A 20,795-nucleotide genomic window follows, 5' to 3' on the forward strand; every position below is an offset into this window, starting at 1 on the left:
AATACGCTACAATTCACTGTCGTAATCAAATCAAAACGGTTTTGAAGCATAATATACGAGCAAGTAGTAGTTATATACTCCCTCTGTCCCGGTCAATTGTTGTCCTTTGGTTTTGGCACAAAGACAAGGAAATAGGAGGGGGTGGGGGCCAATCACTAGATGACAAGTGGAATAAATTGAGGGTGAATGATCAAATTGCTCATCAAGTTCATCCTCAAAATAGAAAGGAAAACAATTGAGTAAGACACCCAAAATGGAAAAGGACAACAAATTACCGGGACAGAGGGAGTATACAACAATTAAAACTTGCAAAAATAGCAAAATCAGGAAAAAAAAAAAAACAAGAATATCACAAAATTTTGTGCAAATATTTTGAGAAATGACTCACCAAGCTAATTGATGTAAGCTAATGGTGAGGGCGTGGAGTTAATGGTGTGTCGCCATATCAAGGCAGAGATTCATGGTGTGCTCATGCTTGAAGACAGTGGAGGGTTTTACTTCTGAAGATGATCAGGGATGTCATTATGCCAGTCGAGGTGTATTGGACTATTGGTCTAATTCAATTAGACTTGACCCGCAAAATCAACTCGATTCAAATGATCCGCTCTGAAATAGTTTAATTGAGAACCGAAATTGCAGAATTTGAAAGGATGACAGCTTTATGACCCGATTTTAAGATTATACAATTTTTTCGTATATGATACGGTTTTTAAAACCGGGTCTGCCAAAATGGCACTGTATATACAATTTAAGATTTTTAAATGAATTTTTTGTCAGAAACTACCTTTTATTTAGGGTCATTTGTGAACAACTACCTTTCATTTTATTTTTGGCTTTCAACTACCTTTCATTTCTTCATTTTGCGAAAGATTATCAAAAATCCACTTCCGGCGAAAAAAAAGTCAACTTTTCGGCGTTGACTTGCTCTTTTCTCCTTTTTTTCACACATATAACTTACATTTCTCCCTTTGTTCACCCAACAAAATCCGAAAAAGCTCCTCTCCATGCTTAACAGTTAACACCTTATTAAAAGTTTGTTCAAAGTAATACCAACGCATCAACCATTTCAATCTCCATCTCCATCTCTGTCGTCACCTTTACTACCACTTTCACCTTCACCCTTACATTTCAACAACCTTATAGACTACTCATGATTCATCAATCTACTGTCCATCTAAGTCATATTAAAGTACCTTCTTTCTCTCTTTATGGTAAGATGATGGGTATAAGAAAACTAATGAGATAGTAGCACACAAGTGATTCTAAGAATGAATCCATGTTTTTTTTTCGAATAGTTAACACTACGAGTTAATTTTGCCAACAAGGTCATAATAGATCATTATTGTTGAAGAATTATTTACCATGTTAAGATTAATATCAATGATGATTTTGTTTCAGTGATTAGGACTTTGCTTCGGGGAAGAGATAGACAAATTGAGGTGATTAATGTTGGGTTTAATCAATCTTTATCATCGATTATTAGGTTTATGAAGTAAAGAGTTAGATTCAACATGAAATGGTAAATCAATGCCAGAAAGTTGACTTTTTTTTGCCGGAAGTGAATTTTTGGCAGTCTTTCGCAAAATGAAGAAACGAAAGGTAGTTGAAAGCAAAAAATAAATGAAAGGTATTTGTTCACAAATGACCCTAAATAAAAGGTAGTTTCTGACAAAAAACTCTTTTTAAATAGAAAAATAAAAAGTCAAACTAATTTATTCACCCTTCAAATCGGGTGTCGGGTTGGATACGGTCGGGCCCTTCAACCCTAACCAATAAACCCAACTCTTACCAAGCCAAAATACGCAAATACATCTCTTCTATCAAACAAGTTTCTTGTTACTCTCTTACAGTCTACAGATTTTATAGTGCTGTTGCTGCTGTAGGTTCAAGTCCTCAATATGCAGGTATCTCACCTTTCCTAACCCTAATTTATTCAATCCTCTTTGAAACACTTGCAATTATGATAACATCAAAATTCCTTTTTGAATTTCACTAACATTGGCTTCTTAGACTTCTCTTTTGAGTAAACAAATTTGTGCGTTGTAAAATTGTTTCGCTTTGATAAGCAAGGGAAATTGTTTATGTTTGATTATTCTGTAAATTGCGAAACCATGATGCGTCAATTGCGGCTACTCTTTGTTTTCTTGCTGTTTTATATGCCTAATTTCTTTGATTATGCGGCATTAATCCATGAAATCATATTAGCTGATATTTTAGGTCTATCAATTATCAACCATGTATAGAGTTCACCATCTCATAGCTTAGATTGGCGTTGCGTTATTTTCGAACAATGTGCTCTCACTTTCATGTACTCCCTCCGCCCCGGTCATTTGTTGTCCTATTCCATTTTGGGTGTCTCGGTCAATTGTTGTTATTTCTATTTTAGGATTGCATTTGATGAGCAATTTGATCTTTCACAACCAATTTGGTCTACTTGTCATCTTATAATTGGCCCCCTCTCCTTTCCTTGGTCTTTGTGCCAAAACCAAAGGCTAACAATTGACCGGGACGGAGGGAGTAATAGGCGGCGCGCATCAACCCGTTCGTTTTGGTTTACGAGTTCTGAGAAGTATTAGTGACTGTTGTTCATCCATTGAGGGAATAGGAATAGGAACAAGAATAGGAAAAGGGCTCGGCTTCTAATTGTCATTATCACAGCCATTCTGCCAAGCTAACATACCCCGGCCCCCAAAGCTTGAATGAGGAAGATAGCAGATTCCGGAGCTGTTCTCTTTGCCACAGACATTCCAGAAATCCTCGTTTTTAAGCTGACAAGTAGTAATCCCATCCCATGAAACCAAATACCGCCCTTCTAGAGCTTAGCTAAGACATTACTAGCAGTATTCTGTGCTTACATCTTATGACTTCTTGCAAAGGAATCCTTTAAGGAACCCTTGTGCAGTTTGGGTATAAGATCCCATCCCCTCCCATCTCCCACAAGATTGAACAAGGGAGATAGCATATGGGATATCTCCTTCACATTCAATTAAATAGTCTCGAACCTACTGAACAAAACTCCAGCATGCAGAGCTGTTATCTTTTGCAGAGGCATTCAAAAAGACTCATTCCCAAAGACGATAAGCAGTAAGTTACTGCAACCAAATACCACCCCTTTTAGAGCGAAGTTGCCGAGAGTAAGGCCTAATTCCAAGACAATAGCTCTGTAATGTTAAATCCAATAAACTGTCCCGACTCTAGCAATTTTCTTACCCACGAATATGAATACTCCAACGGAAGTTTTTAATGAAACAGTTCCTTTTCTCAAAAAATAAACAAAATTTACCGCAGTTTGGCTTGTTAATTTTATTAGCTACTAGCTCAAATTTTATCAATCATACACCCACGAGGCCACGAGCTGTCATTCTTTCCTATGAGCTTTCGCCCTGTTTAGTATGTGACACAAGTGATTGTCCTAGCATGATCCCTGCTATTTTTAGGAAATCTTACAACTTCTAGTTCTAAAATAAAGGTCTAAAAGTGTAATCCTCATTTCCCTGTGTTTAGTATCAAACACAGGTACGCAAGGTGAATAGGAGTTTACGCCTTTTCGGTGTAGCATATTCTACCAAACTGTGTCCAACAATTTTTTACCTTCTGTGAAAGCTAGTTCTGATTTCTTCTTTTATCCTAACTTGGTTGTTGCTTAAAGGTAGAAAAATCTGGTGACTGTTAAATTAATTATAGTATTCGGGTTCTTAATATAGAGAATCACAACGGTCATTTTAAATCACGATCAAAGTTTTAAGTTTCGCGGTTTTCTTTACAGATAGTCTAGACTTAACTACATTTGCTGATGAATATTCATGTTTTTGTGATCACAGGCCAGTGATAGATTTAATATCAATTCGCAACTTGAGCATCTCCAAGCAAAATATGTTGGGACTGGACATGCTGATATGAATAGATTGTAAGATCTCTTCTTTTAGAACTCTTTGGATATTTTTGTCTTACTCGTCTTCATGTTGCTGTGCTCTGATCTTTTTTTTTTTTACTTTTTGAAATGCACAGTGAATGGGCAGTTAACATCCAACGTGATAGCTATGCATCGTATATTGGACACTACCCTATGCTGGCATACTTTGCTATTGCCGAAAATGAATCAATAGGAAGGGAGCGGTACAACTTTATGCAGGTTCGTCCCCAAAGCTCGTGGTCTTTTTTTTTTCTTTTGATGTTCCATTGTACTTTGGGTGCTGGTAATCTGGTATCATATGCAAAAACTAACGGGATGTGAGTGATGGAATCAAAGACAGAGAGAAGTTAAAAGTTCAGGGGCAAAAATACAGGCTTGTCTTGGGTGGGGTGGGGGGACTTCACCACTGTCTCAAGACATTTTCATGAATTTTATGTGCATCAAAATGTACACACCTTTTTTTTGACAGTGCGTATCGCTAGCCTCCGTTACTCAGCCAGCGGATGGAACAGCAGACTGATACTCATATTTTGAATTCACCCTTGAGGAATTTTGACTGACACTAACAGAAAGAATTTAAATTATTTCTTGCAGAAAATGCTTCTGCCGTGTGGTCTACCTCCTGAAAGAGAGGACGACTAATCAACCAATCAACCATTATAAGGTGTCTTCATCATGACTTAGCGAGTACTTGTACTGTGTACTATTACCAAATTTTTCTCACGGACAGAGATCAGAGATCGTTCGATCACATTTTTTTTTATTAGGTAAGAAAACTAGGTTGATCCTCTAGGGTAGGACCAACCTATCTCATCCTTTCGAATGAGGGAGGTAAGTTGAAACCACCGGCTATCAAACCACCTCGAAAGAGTTGGACATGAATGTCCAATCAAGCCATGAAGTCAAGAACCTTGTTGGCTTTTTAAAAGAATGTTTAATTATCACTTCATCGAAAAAATGAAGGTCTAATTTCACCTCCTTGATAATACTAGAAATTTCCCACGGAATTTGCCAAGTACCTCGAATCGAGTTAATAACATATAAGTTATCACCCTCCACAATTAACTTTGAGATTCCTAAGTATTTAGCTGCTAAAATACCTTCTTTTAAAACAAGTGCTTCCGTAACAAGGATACTATTGAATCCGCATTTTTTTGCTCCCAACAAAACGACTTTACCATTGTGATCTCTTATAGAATATCCTAAAGCAGCTTTATTACCTTCTATTCTCGATCCGTCAAAATTTAGCTTTAGGACATGTAATCCAGAACTATGGTCTCCACTTGTTTAATTTGTCCTTATGAACATATATCTTGGATTCATGGAGGTGTATATTATTATTGAAACCATGTTCTTTCATCCGGGTTTGAATAAGATGACGAAAACCCGCAAATATTGATTATAAGGGATTTAAGTCGGATTTAAAGACGATAAACTATTATGAATTATGTATTATAATTATTATGCGAATGGAATATGAAGAAAATAAGAAAAGACGGAACAAAAGAGACGAATTAACAAAGAACAAAGGAGGAAGAAGAAAGGCAGAAACTGCGGCAGCCTCAGGAAGAGGCGCAGATGCTGCCACCCTTTAAGAGGCGCAGCAGTTGTCGTGTTTCTTCTCGACGTTCGTCTTCTGTTAATCCGTAAAAATAGGTTTGACAAAGGGTTTTATAAATCGGTTTTAAACATATTTTTGACGTAAACCTTACATTAATCGATACAATAATAAAATACAATAATGAAATATGGGATTTACACTCTTGGACTTACATGTTTGACGAAACGAGATTAACTAAGTTAACGATTAGTGATTGCTCGACTCGAATGTATGATGAAAGTGCCCTCGTTAGAGGATTTAAATTAGATTGATTTGATTAATTGAAGTGGAGTTGGTCAAATTGGTCGGTCATGCAACGAGACTGGTACTGAGAAGGATCCGAGCTTACGTGGTCGATTGATCAAGCACGTAGAATGCAAAGGGATAAGAGAAGGGCGGACACTCGCGTGAGAAATATGGGGAACGAAGGTCCCTATTTATACTAATCACACGAAGGAATTATGGTATGACTGAAACTTTGGAAACAAATCTCGAAAAGATATGAAAATATGCAGAAAAGGGCTGGGGAAGAGGCGCAGCAGCCACTGCGACCCTTGGAAGAGGCGCAGTAGGTGCTGCGTCCTTTCCCCAGAGGTTTCCTCCTGCGGAAGAAAGATGTTCGCGTTTCTGTTATGGAATTGCGGTAGATCTCAACTTTCTTATTGTTTTAAAATAAGATTTCGGGATATATTTTGCCAAAAGGTGAAAAGATTAAAATTATGGAATAGAAATATCCGGAATATTCCAGAACATTCTGACTCAACATTTTAAATGGTTTATTAGAAAATGAAGACGGTTTTTGACCCGGAGTCCAAATGAACTCTAATTACTATCAAAATGACCGTAATGGCGCGTAGATGACGACCAAGGGTTAGACACAAGTATTTGAGCTATAACTTGACGATAAACTTACGAAGTGTCATAAATCGTTCCGTGTATCAAACATGCGGCTCAATCATCACCGGGTGGCTTGCGGGAGATGCAGAAATGAGGTATCTACACAAACCTTTTGGTATGTGACCAAAGGGTCGTTTGACCTTCCCATGTTTGCACACAAATGAACACTCTTCTAAAAAGTGAAAGAAAAAAAACGAGTTCTGTAAAGGTCTTAAATGGGTTTGTTTATCAGAGAAGGAACATGTGAAACAAACAAAAGAGACAACCTTTGAGTGAACAAATTTGGAAAGGGACAAGCTTGGTTTTCATAAACCAAGGGAAGGTCTTTTGCTAATTTGAGTAAAACCTTTTAGGATATTTAAATGACATTGTTTTCTTTAATTCAAATTTAACACAACTTGAAAATAATCAGAGATGTATTTGTTCAAACAAAGACATTTGAAAATTAAAATGGAAAAATTCATTTATGTGATACAAGTATGAGTAACAGTCATACTCACTATAACCAGACCGATGAGCAACTGTTGCTGAAGTGTTGCAAATATCATACTCCCTTACCTTTACATTATTGAACACACACTATGTCGTTTGGTTACCCACTAAATAACACGGGAAATTAAATTCATGTGAATTGCAAAATTGGCCTATTGTTTGGTTACTCCAATTCTTCATGTGAATTGGGAGTTCCCATGAATTCCAATTCCTCCATAATGGAGGAAGTTACCTAAGTCCCCTAAGTAAGTAGGAATGCCTACATGAATTGCCTTCCTACATGGCAATCAAACAATATTTTCTAATTCACATGAATTCTAAAATCATGTGTTTTATGACTTCTTAAACCATACAAATTCTTAGGTTCAACAAAACGACTCCTAAACTCAATTTTGGCAATAACAATACTTTTATACTTCTCGATTAATTATTATTGATAAGAGGATCATGATTTTCCAGAATTCATAAACTAAGAAATACATGTTAAACTAGGTAGTATCCCGCGCTTCGTGCGACCTGTTTTAAAATTTTATTATTATAATTGAAGAAAAATAATATATTTCATATATGACTTTTAATAGTTTTACTTATAAATAAAAATAAATTATTTTTTCTCAAATTAATTTTTTTAGGTTTAACTTCAATGTTTTAAAATAAAAGTACATACAATTTTAATTAAAACTAATAAGTGATAATTAATTATGCATGATCAACATTTTATAATTAAATTTGTGAATGATCAAATATCAAATTAATTAAAATAAAATTTATTCGAATAATGCAACAATCAACATTAAGTTCTTAAATTATATCATTTCACGATACGTTAAGCTCCAAATCAATTAATATTTGTCAAAAATGATGTGAATATAATTTTATGTAATTTTTAATTTTCTGTGTATAATGCATGATAATTTATGTATCAAACATATAAGGTTCAGACTCAACTTATTCAAATGTTTTCATTGTATCTTGCATGTGCTATGTGTCAATTATATTTATAAGAAATTTGCACCTTTTGTTTTTTTAAACAACTATATATAATGATGTTTAAGAGTTTAATGTAAATAAAATAGGTTGAACTTTTCTCAAATATTATTTTTTGAGGTTTAACTTCAAAGTATTTAAAAGATAACTAGTTTTGGAGCCCGTGAAAATCACGGGATCGTTAATAATGATTGTGTTTAAGTGTTTAATGTGTGAATAACTTATATGGAGTAGCCCTCCTCTCTCAATCATTTGTTTAATTTTAATTAAAAACCACTCATAAATAATTAAAAAAAAGGTAAATAAATGAACACGACTAAGGGAGCGGTATTTTAAAACAAAAGTTTAATACACTACAAATTTTTGATTCTGGATGATACGTAAACCAAAATGTGAATAACTTGGTTGTTTTGAAGCGAGGACACAATCCGTCAAATTGAATTTTCGGGTTCTTCTGGTCTTATGGACAATCTTGACGCCATAGAAGTATTGGAACATGAATTTGCTCCATTGTCGTCCCCTCTTTTCAAATGATTTAAAAATATGAGTACAAGTTTCTACCAATAAAACAAAACATTAAAAGAAGTCACCATTCCATATATGAACAAATTGCATTGGAATTTATTTTCTACTACATATGCAGTAAAAAGCCTCCTAACTTTGAAATATATAGCGTGATTACTTTTCATTCATTATCCTTTCTTTCTCTACAAAAATATAACCTTCTTATTACTTCACTAGTTCACTTATAGTAAGTACACATATATATATAGAATTTTTATGCTAGTCTCGTAAAAATATTTCTTATTGGGTATGCAAAATAATTACGCGAAGTTCAAAGCACATCCATTTTAGGATCGCATTAACATATACATACCTCCTACAAACATCATTAATTAAATTATCAAGTTAATTAACTGAATTGGCACCTTCAATTAAGACTATTAAATATAAATACATGAACAAAAAGAAAAGGAAAAAGGAGACACAAAGAGAACAAAAAAAATGACTTTTGTAAGGACGTGTAATGTTGGTTTGGACAACCTGGTATCAAATAAGACAATATAAATTGGTATTTTGATGAGATTTTATAGAAAGAAAATCAATGATTCTCAATTTTCTCGTTTGAATTGCTAATGATTCTTCAATTGCCTGTTTAATTAATGGTTCTTCAATTGCCTTTTTAATTAGTGATTCTTCAATTGTCTCTTTATTATTTAACCATTGCTTTGACCGGCTTAAAGATTATAGAATATGAATGGTTTTCTTCACCAACAAACATTGCAACTTGCCTCTTTATTGCTTGAATGGAGATATTGTTTTTATTGTCGTTTTGGTGCATTTTAAAGTACTTGCCCCTATGTTTATCTTGCAAAGAAACGGTCTTGAACTTTTATGTGAGCAACTTTAACAACTATTCCGAATAATTCTAAGAAAAGGTTACCTATATTTAAAATATCACATTTTGTGTTATAATAATATACTCCGTAGTATATATATAAGTGTTCCGGGTGTAATTCCAGAGCAAGTACAGTTACCACCCGTGGCTTGTTGAATGATGTCTTGAGTTGGATTCTCCTTTGGTCTTAATCGTTCCTCTCGGCCTCTCCTGCAACAATGAACGAACTGAGGGCTTGGCTTTGTGCCAAGCGTACTCACTCCGACGCTCAAGTCAGTAAACTTAAAGGATAAGTTGTTACTTGGCTGAATGTGTATTGTAGAGAGATAAGGAAGATATTACCAGATGAATAGTGTATTAGGGTTTAGTTGTGTATTTGTTGGATCCTTTCCTCAATGAAGGTTGAGGAGTATTTATAGGCTTTCACCTTTTGTCACGTAGTGGCCAAGTGGCCAAGTGGCTAGCAGGTGGAAAGACTGATCTACCCCTCGGCCGAGGTTTCTATGGCAGGCCGGCGGGCCCTGTTGACTCACCGCCGAGGGGTCTTAGATATGAGTACGCGGGTATGTGTCCCGGCTGGCAGGTTGTCATGCCGAGACCCAGGCTGACTGGCCGATGGGCTGCATCGGCTAGGCTATCTAAGTCGTTGACTTGCTGTGGATATCTTTGACCTTGCTCAGTATGTTGACTTGGTCAGCGGTGCAGAATATGCCCCATCAATAAGATTAGATTTGGGACAAAAAGTAAGATAGTAAAGTAAGGATCAAAACTTTATAGGTGAACTCTAATAATTATTATTGGTAGTATAAGATGAGCAAAACTAATTACACATTTCTCGAAATCACGCAATAAATAGAGATTTATGCATATACAATTCTAAACATAGCTTCTTCATATTTGATCATTCATCAAAATTATAATCAAAACAATATTATTATACTTTATACGAAATATTAGCGTTTCCTAATTCAGGAGAAAATAAAATATAAATAAATCATTCAAAAAAAATATTTATCCAAAAAATATTGTGAGTTACATAATAGTATATTTGATGAAAATCAAAAAATGATTTAAAGGCTTGAAAATATTGGAATTGGAACAATGAATTAGAGAATAAGAATCGGTTTCTAACTATTACTATTTATGCATATTATAACACTATGATAAGATCAAATTGACATATGTGCATCGTACTTTAACAATTTGGCTAAGTAATTTGATTTGTAACTTGTTTGACAAAATAAAAATAGAACATAAGTGTTACAAAAGAGACTAAAGTGTAGGAAATAGTGAAAGACAATAATGTAACAACATGTCAACAACTTATTAGATATTTTTGCTACCATTCGATATTTCAAATACACCATTGTAGAAAAAAGAAAAACCGACAAAAATGAAAAAGTCATCCAAACCAAGAAAAAAATCTGTAAAGAAGATCCATAGCCATTATTTCGAATCTCATGCATTGTTATTGATATGTGAGTATGTCATCCTACTATTATTAATACAAACACACACACAAAAATAACTAATAAAATTCAAATTAATTCAAAATATAATAAAAATAAAAAGTGAAACAATTAATTTAGTTCTCATTGTATAGTTTACCTACCAATTTTTTGAATAAAGTTGAAAATTCATTCTTCTGCAATATTAATATAAACAAAAAAATAACTAATAAGATTCTAGTTAATTCAAAACATAATAAAAATAAAAGCGAAATAATTAAATTAGTTCTTTAGATATACCTTACCTGCCAATTTTTTGAATAAAGATGGAAATTCATTCTCCTGCAATATTAATACAAACACAAAAATAATAACAAAATAATACAAAACATAAGAAAAATTAAAAACGAAACAATTAGTTTACTTTTCTCGGTATACTTTAGGTGCTACTTTTTTTAATAAAATTGAAAATTAGGGTGAATATACTAGTTATATATATGAAAAATTCTATTACAAATTCTCTCAAAATTTTATGAATGAAAGAAAAAAAAATATGGTACATAAATACGGAGTATATATAGTAATGATGAAAGGAAATCTAAAGGTCATTTTATTAAATAAAGAAAATAATGGTTACATAAATAAGGTAAATAAATAACAAAAATTATGAGAGGAAATCAATGGTTTACAATTTTTTTTTCTTTTTTTTTTTTGTTTATACCTTATATTTTTAAACATTTTTTACCTAGCATTTTTTAATTTTATTAAATTGATAATTCATATCACTTTTTTTTTTTTACAATGTCACATTAAAAATTGTCACGTCACAATAAACTTGTCATGTCACATTTTTTAGGTTAGCCTTTTAATCAGATTTTATAGATAGAAATTATTATAGGTTTTATAGCCATTATACAATCATAAGTTCCAATATTTTAATTTTATTTTTAATTTATTTTGTGGTATTATTTATTTAGATAATTGATTGCCGAGAAACTCAAGAGGCTAATTAAATAAGAGAAAATATAAATAAAAATTATGGATGTTAACTGTTAAGTAATATAATGAGTTTTGATCAATTTATTAACATATTATTTTATAAAAATTAATTAAATAGGAAAAACTTTTAATTAATTTGGTGGATGTTAAGTATTATTAAGAGTTTTAACCAATTTATTACCATGTTTAATTAAAAAAATGAATTAAATAAGAAAAAAATGTTAATAAAAATGGTGGGTGGTAAGTAATATGAAGAGTTTTAACTAATAAGTTTTAATTAATTTATTAATATGTTTTATTACAAAAATTTCAATTAAAATTTTATTTTTAGTTATAAATTATTAATTTTATTAACGTGTTTTATCACAAAAATTCAATTAAAATGTCAATATTAATTATAAATTACTATGAAATTTTGATGTAAATTTCTAAGGGTTACATAATTTTTTTGAAAACAATATATTTAATATACACAAATAATTTAAGAATATAGATAACATCTTTTAATATTATAGATAAGTGAATTAATATAATTTATAGATAAATGAATTAAATTAATGTCATGTAATAATAAATTAATGTCGGCTGACGAAATGAGCAGAAAAAGGGGGATTGTCGTTGTCGGTAGGAACATTGATGATAAGAGACGGGGTAATTGGGTATGAATGTGTGTGTGGCATTTGGGTTATGCGGCTGATGTAAGCTTCAAATGTCTGCGTGACTTTTTTTATCCTACGTGGCATTGTCTATGTGGACTTAATTGGTCATTTTAGGTAGTCTTTAAATAATTATTATAGATTATATATTTACGTAATTTATTTTCGCAGTACAATATTTACTCATTGTAGTACTTTTTGCACAATAATTTCCATTTCATACCCCCCTAACAAAAAACCTCCAAATTTTGTTCTCTCAAAAAGAAAGAATGCAACCTCTAAACTAATCAAATTCTTTGATAATTTGAATATGTAATGCATGTTAAATCCATCAGTGCAAATTATTGATCAAACTAATTGATCAAATTGACACTATTTTTACTGGATGTTTTATAGAATTTGGTTTATTTTTATTTAAGGTGTATCGTGGTTAATTGCAAACGACATATCAATAATGAAAATTAGTGTTGGGTATTGGTGGCTGTCGGTGTGGATAGAGGACGACAGTTGCTAGTGGTTGCGCGTGGTGGCGATGTCGTGATTGGGGGCTGGAGAATCGTGAGGAGTAAATAGGAATTGGTAAGAGTGAAGGTGGCTGGGTGAGCACGTCGGTGAGGCATGTGGCTGGTAGCTAGTGGCCGGCGGTTACGACGGCTAGTTGGTGAACGGATGGTAAGTGGGCGGCCGGAGAGTAGTGCTAGGGTGGTTCGTCGTTGCACTTGATTGCACAGTACATGGTGTTCTTTGATTTTTTGCCTTTTTCTATTTCGATGTAGTACACGGTAATCTATACGTTGTACAGATGATATAAGGCGGCCATGGTTGGCAACAGTGGTTAATTGCGTTGACATAGGGCGGGTGTACCTGATTCACCAAGGTGGAATATGGCGGTGGTTGGTGGGAGAGGAGATGAAAATTAAGAGTAACAAATGAAAAAAAAAAATGAGAGGGGTAGTTTGGTCAAAAGCGTACTGCAATGAGTAAAATGCGTACTGCGAAAATCAACACCCTATATTTATGATCCCTAATTCAATCTTTCTTGGCTTCTTTAACTATTTGAAAGAATTGTGATTATTGATTTGTAAATGCTCCGTTAGTACTCCATTTTAATGTCGATTTTCTGGGTTGACTGTGTTTCTCTGATTTCCGATGACTCGACCAAATTATAAGGATAAGGTGAGGGTAATTTCTTGTTCTTATCTGCTGTCTTCCTATTTTCATTAATTTGGAAAGTTGTCTTGAGTCTGTGTTTTATAACATTGCAGAATGGCAAGACACCATTGCATAAGGCAGCGGAGAATGGCTCCAATGAAGCTGTTGAGTTGCTGCTTTCACGCGGTGCATTTGTAAATGCCAAAGCAAAGGTACTTACATTTTTACTCTTTTCCCTATCTTGCGTATGAACAAATAAATCTGAACAACTTGTTGACGAACATAATTTATTTATGTCTTTCGGTTTTACGGAGTAGAATGGGGCGACACCACTACATCTTGCTGTTTGGCACTCACTTAAATCTGAAGACTGCGTGACTGTGAAAACCCTCCTTGAACACGAGGCTGACTCCCACGCGAAAGATTATGTGAGTCCCCATTGTTATTTGGGTCTTCCTCTTTCTTTAATCTGCATGACTATGCATGAGCCTGTGTTTTATGACATTGCAGTATGGCGAGACGCCATTGCATATGGTGGCGAGGAATGGCTGCAATGAAGCAGCCAAGTTGCTTCTTTCACGCGGTGCACATGTAGATGCCAAAGCAAAGGTACTTACTGTTTTACTCTTTACCCTATCTTGCTTAAGAACAAATAAATTTGATGGTTTTCTCATCTGTATCCCTGATTCCCTGTGTTTTATCGCTTTCTCACTTGTACCCTTGCTTATTTTATGTCTATTACCAACTTGAAAACAACTGAGAAAACCCCTAATTTTGATTAACTTAACATCATTTATTTATGTCATTCGGTTATAGAACGAAGTGACGCCTCTACATCTTGCTGCTTGACACTCACTTAAATCTGAAGATTGCGTGACTATGAAAACCCTGCTTGAACACAAGGCTGACTCCAATGCGAAGGATTATGTGAGTCAATTTTTTTTGGATGATTCATATCTATCCTCCTCTATTTGGAAAGTTGTCTCATACATGAGCCCATGTTTTACGACATTGCAGTATGGCGAGACGCCATTGCAATTTATTAACATATTATTTTATAAAAATTAATTAAATAGGAAAAACTTTTAATTAATTTGATGGATGTTAAGTATTATTAAGAGTTTTAACCAATTTTAATTAAAAAAATGAATTAAATAAGAAAAAATGTTAATAAAAATGGTGGGTGGTAAGTAATATGAAGAGTTTTAATTAATAAGTTTTAATTAATTTATTAACATGTTTTATTACAAAAATTTCAATTAAAATTTTATTTTTAGTTATAAGTTATTAATTTTATTAACGTGTTTTATCACAAAAATTCAATTAAAATTTCAATATTAATTATAAATTACTATGAAATTTTGATGTAAATTTCTAAGAGTTACATAATTTTTTTGAAAACAATATATTTAATATACACAAATAATTTAAGAATATAGATAACATCTTTTCATATTATAGATTAGTGAATTAATATAATTTATAGACAAATGAATTAAATTAATGCCATGTAATAATAAATTAATGTCGGCTGACGAAATGAGCAGAAAAAGGGGGATTGTCGTTGTCGGTAGGAACATTGATGATAAGAGACGGGGTAATTGGGTATGAATATGTGTGTGACATTTGGGTTATGCGGCTGATGTAAGCTTCAAATGTCTGCGTGTCTTTTTTTATCCTACATGGCATTGTCTACGTGGACTTAATTGGTCATTTTAGGTAGCCTTTTAATAATTATTATAGATTATAGATTATAGATATATAAAGTATTTAGTCTAAATGTAATATTTAGTTAGTCATAATCAATATTTTATACTTGACGTATATACATATTTAATTGAAGATATTAAAAGAAAATGTAACGTATTTTATACTTTTTTATGTCGTTTATAATACTATATTACTTGATAATCATTATTACTTTTGTTTTGATTATTCAAATGCACTCGCGATCACTCTGTACATACATACTTGTACATATACTCGTTTTCACACTATTTAAACCTATCAAAATCTCATATGTATTTTAATTTCTCGCAATATAATTTTTTTTCATTACCACACTATAAAAACTTATTCGCAAAAGTGGTAATTAATTCTCTTAACTTTATTTAATTGTGAAATTAGGCCCCATAAGTTTCGTTTGAAACAATCAAGCTCCTTAAGTGTCACCCAAAAGTGAAATTCAACCCCATTTTCTAAATTTCCACCAAATTCTTATATTAAAATCATTTTATATTATTATTAAACAATTTATTAAATAATACTCCCTCCTATTCACCATTTTCTTCCCTATTTCCTTATTCGGATTATTCGGGTTTTCTTCCCTATTTCTTTTTTTGGGTTGATTTGTGTGGTCCAAATTAAATTACATGTGGGGTAGTGTGTTTTGTTTGGTCCAAAATCGGTTTCTTATTCCTTGTGCAAAAAGGAAAGGGGAAGAATATAGTGAATAAGAGGGAGTAAAAATTACTAATTGCAACTTTACGAATTTCTACATAATTTATTAATCATTGAGAGTATAATTTATATAGTATTCACACATATATAATAAATTGTCTATATACTATAAAATTCAAAAAAAAAAAAAACAATTCTCAGTATTTAATATAAATATGAAAGTTCTAAAATTATAAAACAAAATATTTTATATTTGATAAATTGAATTAAAAGTGATTTTAATATAAGAATTTGGTGAAATTTTAAAAAACGGGGTTGAATTTTACTTTTTGTGAAACTTAAGGTTGCTTGATTGCTCCAAATGAAACTTATGAGGCTTAATTTCACAATTGAACAAAGTTAAGGGGCTTAGTTACCACTTTCGCAAAAAACTTACCTCTTGTAATATTCTTTAAGTTCTGTTTTTAACAAATACAATAACTCTTCCAAATATATTTTTCATAATGGATGTAATAATCTAAGTTTTATCACTTTCTTAAAATGTTTTTTTTTTTACGTAAATTTTAATCATTGTGAGCACTCACTTTAATCATCTCTACATATCAAAATATTTCAAAAAATATAATGAAAATTATACTCAATTGAAAGCATTTTTCGCAATGAACGTAATTATTTACATTGTCACATTCAAAAGATGAGTGTGGCGGAGATGCGTATGTTAAGATGGATGTGCGGACATACAAGGAAAGATCGATTAAGGAATGAGGTGATTAGGGAAAAGGTAAAAGTGGCGCCAATAGAGGACAAGATGATGGAAAACCGACTAAGATGGTTTGGCCCATGTGAGAAGGAGACCTATGGACGCACCAGTTAGGAGGCCGAGACTTGGAGAACAGAAAAGGTTCTTAGAGGTAGAGGAAGACCGAGACAGACATGGTTGAGAGTGATAGAGCATGATATGAGATTTCTGGGGCTTGAGGGGAGTATGGTGACGGAGAGGGCACAATGGAGGGAAAGGATACATGTTGATTTCTAGTATTTGATATATTTTTTTGACATATTTAGTGTTTTTATTTAATTTAAAAAATTAAATTATTTGTTCTTCTCTCCTTTATTACATTTTTACCGACCAATTTCTTATATATTTTACTTGGTTTACTTTTAAGGCATTCCGGATCCTTAACTCTATTTCGGTTTTCAAAATCGTTTTAATCTTTTCTCTCGATTTAAATTTTAAGTTTTTATAAATAAAATCTGAAATTCGATTTTAAAACCTGTAAGTTTACCTTGACTTTCCATTACATTTTCGCTCCCCATTTATTTTTCATTTTCCTTTTCTATTCGCTTTTTGAGGTGTACGCACCTATGGATGGTTCTAAAGGATGATTCATGTCAGCCGACCCCAAATCATTTTGGGATTAAGGCTCTGATGTTGTTTTTGCAACGTAATTATTTACATTTTAAATTTTTTATCAAGATAATTTTTTAATAAATTTAGAATCAAATCATCGTAATTGTTATATGTAATTTTATAATACATTTATTTAATTCTAATTAATACTTTGCTGAGATTTATGTAGCATATTAGGTTTATATTTAATGTTCAGCTGTAATTAATATATATATATATATATATAATGCTGGGTTGACACGTGTCGCATCCACAACGCTTCAACCCAGTTTTATATATATATATATATATATATATATATATATATATATATATATATATATATATACTAGATTTAATGCCCGTGCGATGCACGGGCCTATTTATAATACTCTACCGAGTAAAATGTAGTAACTGAAAATGTTAAAACGTGTATAGTTAAAATGCTCGTAAAAACATATCTCAATTTTTTTCTCGCATTTTCTAAGAAAGGTAACAATTTCAACGCATAATGGTGGGTTAGTTACAATTCAAAAGCCATATAGTATCTTCAAATCCTGGATATATATATAATTAACATTGCAAAACACTCTTGAACAACTATATTAAAACTTGTTTGGCACTTGCAAAAACAATAGGTTATATTATTATAACTAATGATTAATATTTGATCTCTTTTCATATCGGTTGAATAAGCTGAATTGAATTTAATGGAATTGAGCTGAGCTAAAAGAACTAAATAGAGTTGAAGTAAAAGTTAATCTGAATAAAGTTAAGCTGAACTGGACAAAGTTGAACTGAACTTAACTAAACTAAACTAAACTAAACTAAATGAAAGGAGCTGAACTGAACTGAAATAAGAGATAATTTGTAAAGAGATGAGCTAAAATGAACTGTATGTACTGGATTGTATGATGCTGAAATTAAGTTCGAAAGAACATGGACTAAGAGCTAAGCTGAGCTTAACTAAGTTGAGCTTGTTAGAATATTGTGTAAATAAGTTATTATTTACTAAATATATTGGATGTATTATATTAGGTAAAATATCTCTTGTAATTAGGGTTTGGTATCTCTTAGTATCGTATGTCTATATTGTATATATACCTCATTGATTTATCAATAATAATCAAGCATTACAATCTTTCATGGTATTAGCTTCCTAGGTTAAATCGATCTAACAAATCGCTTCCGCTACCCTAGTCTCCTTCCTCTCGGCTGCATCTTCTCCCTCGACCTCTCGTCCCTAAACTTGCAGCCATGTCGAAGAAGAACCAAGATCATCCAAATTTCCTAGCCGTCACGCAAATTCGCAATCACGTCACCGTTACCCTTGGGATGGATAACGATCAGTATCCTCTCTGGGTCGCCCTATTCACGAATCATGCGAAATCTACTCGTGTGCTTCATCATATCATTCCTCCGAAATCAGGGAAGCCCGCTCCTCCTGCCACGGATGATGAAAAAGAGATGTGGGAGACAATTGATGCGATGGTCCTTCAATGGATTTATGCGACGGTTTCTACGGACTTGCTTGAAACTATCGTTGAACCCGATTCCACCGCCATGGAGTGTTGGAAATGGATCGAAGACATCTTTCAAGATAATCAACACAGCCGTGCTGTTACTCTTGAGCAAGAATTCTCCTCTACCTCTATGGGGGATTTTGCATCTGTCTCCGCTTATTGTCAGAGGCTAAAGAGCCTTTCGGACCAGTTGAAGAACGTAGGTGCTCCTGTTTCCAACAATCGTCTGGTTCTCCAACTCGTGTCCGGACTCTCCTCTGTCTATCAAAACGTAGGAACCATCATTCGCCAAAAAGAACCCCTGCCTCAGTTTTACCGTGCTCGCTCCATGCTCACTTTAGAAGAAGCGAGCATCGCGAAAGCACCTGCATCCTCCTCCGCGATGTATGTTAGACACCCTGATGATGGCTCTAATTCATCATCTCAATCAATTCTTGGTAAACCCCCTGCATCTTCAAATAAAAATAATGGGAATAAGAATGGGAATAACAAGAAGAAAGGTAATAACAAGGGCAAGAATGGGAAGCAGAATGAGTCGAACTCAAGCAGCGGTTCAGCAAACGGTGGTGGCGCTCCTGTTTCTGCACCGTGGGGTGGCTATGGCGGCTGGCCATGGGGTCCTTCGAACTGGCCCTATCCTCCTTGTCCATATCCGACTCATGGGTATGGTACTTGGCCTAGGCAGCCTAGTCCACGGCCTACTTTCGCTCCAAGACCTCAAGCTTACTCGGCTGAAAATCCTCCTAGTGCGACGGATATTGAGCAAGCTATGTATACTCTTGGGTTGAATCCTCCTGATCCGAGATGGTTTATGGATACCGGTGCAACTTCGCATATGACGTCTGATGCAGGTAAACTCTCATCTTATGTTAATTCGAGCATTAATAACGGTATAATTGTTGGAAATGGTCAGTCTATTCCTATTAGTGGTCATAGGCACGCTACTCTAGAAAACCCGCACCCTCCCCTTCACCTTAAGAATATCATACATGTACCCCAAATTGTCAAAAATCTTGTCTCTGTCCGAAAGTTTACTAAAGATAATTCGGTCGCCGTAGAATTTGATCCTTTTGGTTTTTATGTGAAGGATTACAAGACGGGGACGCGTCTCATGAGATGTGATAGTCGTGGCGAGCTCTACCCTATTACCTTGACCGACACAAAAATTCCAGCTGCTTTCACCGTTGTCTCTCCTTCCCTTTGGCATGACAGATTAGGACATCCCGGAGCTCCAGTTTTTAATTCGTTGCGTATTAAAAATTGTATTCCGTGTAGTTCGAATAAAATACCTTTAGTTTGCTCTACTTGTTCAATTGGAAAAATACTAAAACAGCCATTTTATGCTTCAAATACTCGCACTGTATTGCCATTCGATATTATTCACTGTGATCTTTGGACGTCTCCAGTTTCGAGCTCCTCGGGTCACCGATTTTATTTGGTTTTACTAGATGATTTTACCAATTTTGTTTGGACTTTTCCGTTGTCTCACAAATCTAAAGTCTATGACATTTTTGTCACTTTTCGAAAATTTATTAAAACCCAATTTGAGCGAAATATAAAAGCTATACAATGTGACAATGGTAGGGAATTTGACAATGCTCCATTTTGGGCGTGGTGTGAGAAACACGGAACCTCGTTTCGTTTTTCGTGCCCATATACATCACCCCAAAATGGAAAGGCCGAACGCAAAATTCGTACCATAAATAATGTTGTTAGGACTTTACTGATTCGTTCATCCGTTCCATCGAACTTTTGGCATCACGCTCTTCAAATGGCCACCTATTTACTTAATATTCTTCCAAATAAACAACTAGCAATGAACTCCCTTGTTTATGCCCTTTACTCGAAATTGCCTTCATATGACCATATTCGAGTCTTCGGTTGTCTTTGTTACCCACTAATTCCGTCTACCAAAATTCACAAGCTTCAACCTCGGTCC

At 33.6% G+C, this 20,795-nt stretch overlaps 3 protein-coding genes across 3 annotated transcripts in view; all 3 read left to right on the plus strand.

Annotated features, from left to right (window-relative positions):
• The first annotated feature begins 1,788 nt into the window (after window positions 1-1,788).
• Window positions 1,789-4,899, plus strand: LOC141596870 (uncharacterized protein At4g14342). The gene is made up of 4 exons (XM_074417141.1): window positions 1,789-1,904; window positions 3,822-3,907; window positions 4,009-4,132; window positions 4,508-4,899. Exons 1-4 carry the CDS (start codon window positions 1,899-1,901, stop codon window positions 4,553-4,555), a joined length of 264 nt encoding a protein of 87 aa, XP_074273242.1. The 5' UTR covers window positions 1,789-1,898; the 3' UTR covers window positions 4,556-4,899.
• Window positions 4,900-13,009: 8,110 nt separating this feature from the next.
• The window catches only part of LOC141633350 (uncharacterized), a 114,325-nt gene continuing 106,539 nt past the window's right edge, over window positions 13,010-20,795 (plus strand). The window contains exons 1-5 of the mRNA XM_074445864.1: window positions 13,010-13,063; window positions 13,168-13,173; window positions 13,657-13,755; window positions 13,861-13,971; window positions 14,054-14,152. Coding sequence (XP_074301965.1) covers window positions 13,010-13,063; window positions 13,168-13,173; window positions 13,657-13,755; window positions 13,861-13,971; window positions 14,054-14,152 — 369 coding nt within the window. The remainder of the gene's footprint in view (window positions 13,064-13,167; window positions 13,174-13,656; window positions 13,756-13,860; window positions 13,972-14,053; window positions 14,153-20,795) is intronic.
• Window positions 18,591-20,078, plus strand: LOC141642562 (uncharacterized). Its single transcript, XM_074453994.1, has 2 exons — window positions 18,591-19,707; window positions 19,944-20,078. The coding sequence occupies exons 1-2, from the start codon at window positions 18,591-18,593 to the stop codon at window positions 19,976-19,978; spliced, it is 1,152 nt and encodes a 383-aa protein (XP_074310095.1). The 3' UTR covers window positions 19,979-20,078.

Source organism: Silene latifolia, chromosome 1, assembly GCF_048544455.1.
Source record: "Silene latifolia isolate original U9 population chromosome 1, ASM4854445v1, whole genome shotgun sequence".
In the NCBI taxonomy this organism is placed as follows: Eukaryota; Viridiplantae; Streptophyta; class Magnoliopsida; order Caryophyllales; family Caryophyllaceae; genus Silene; species Silene latifolia.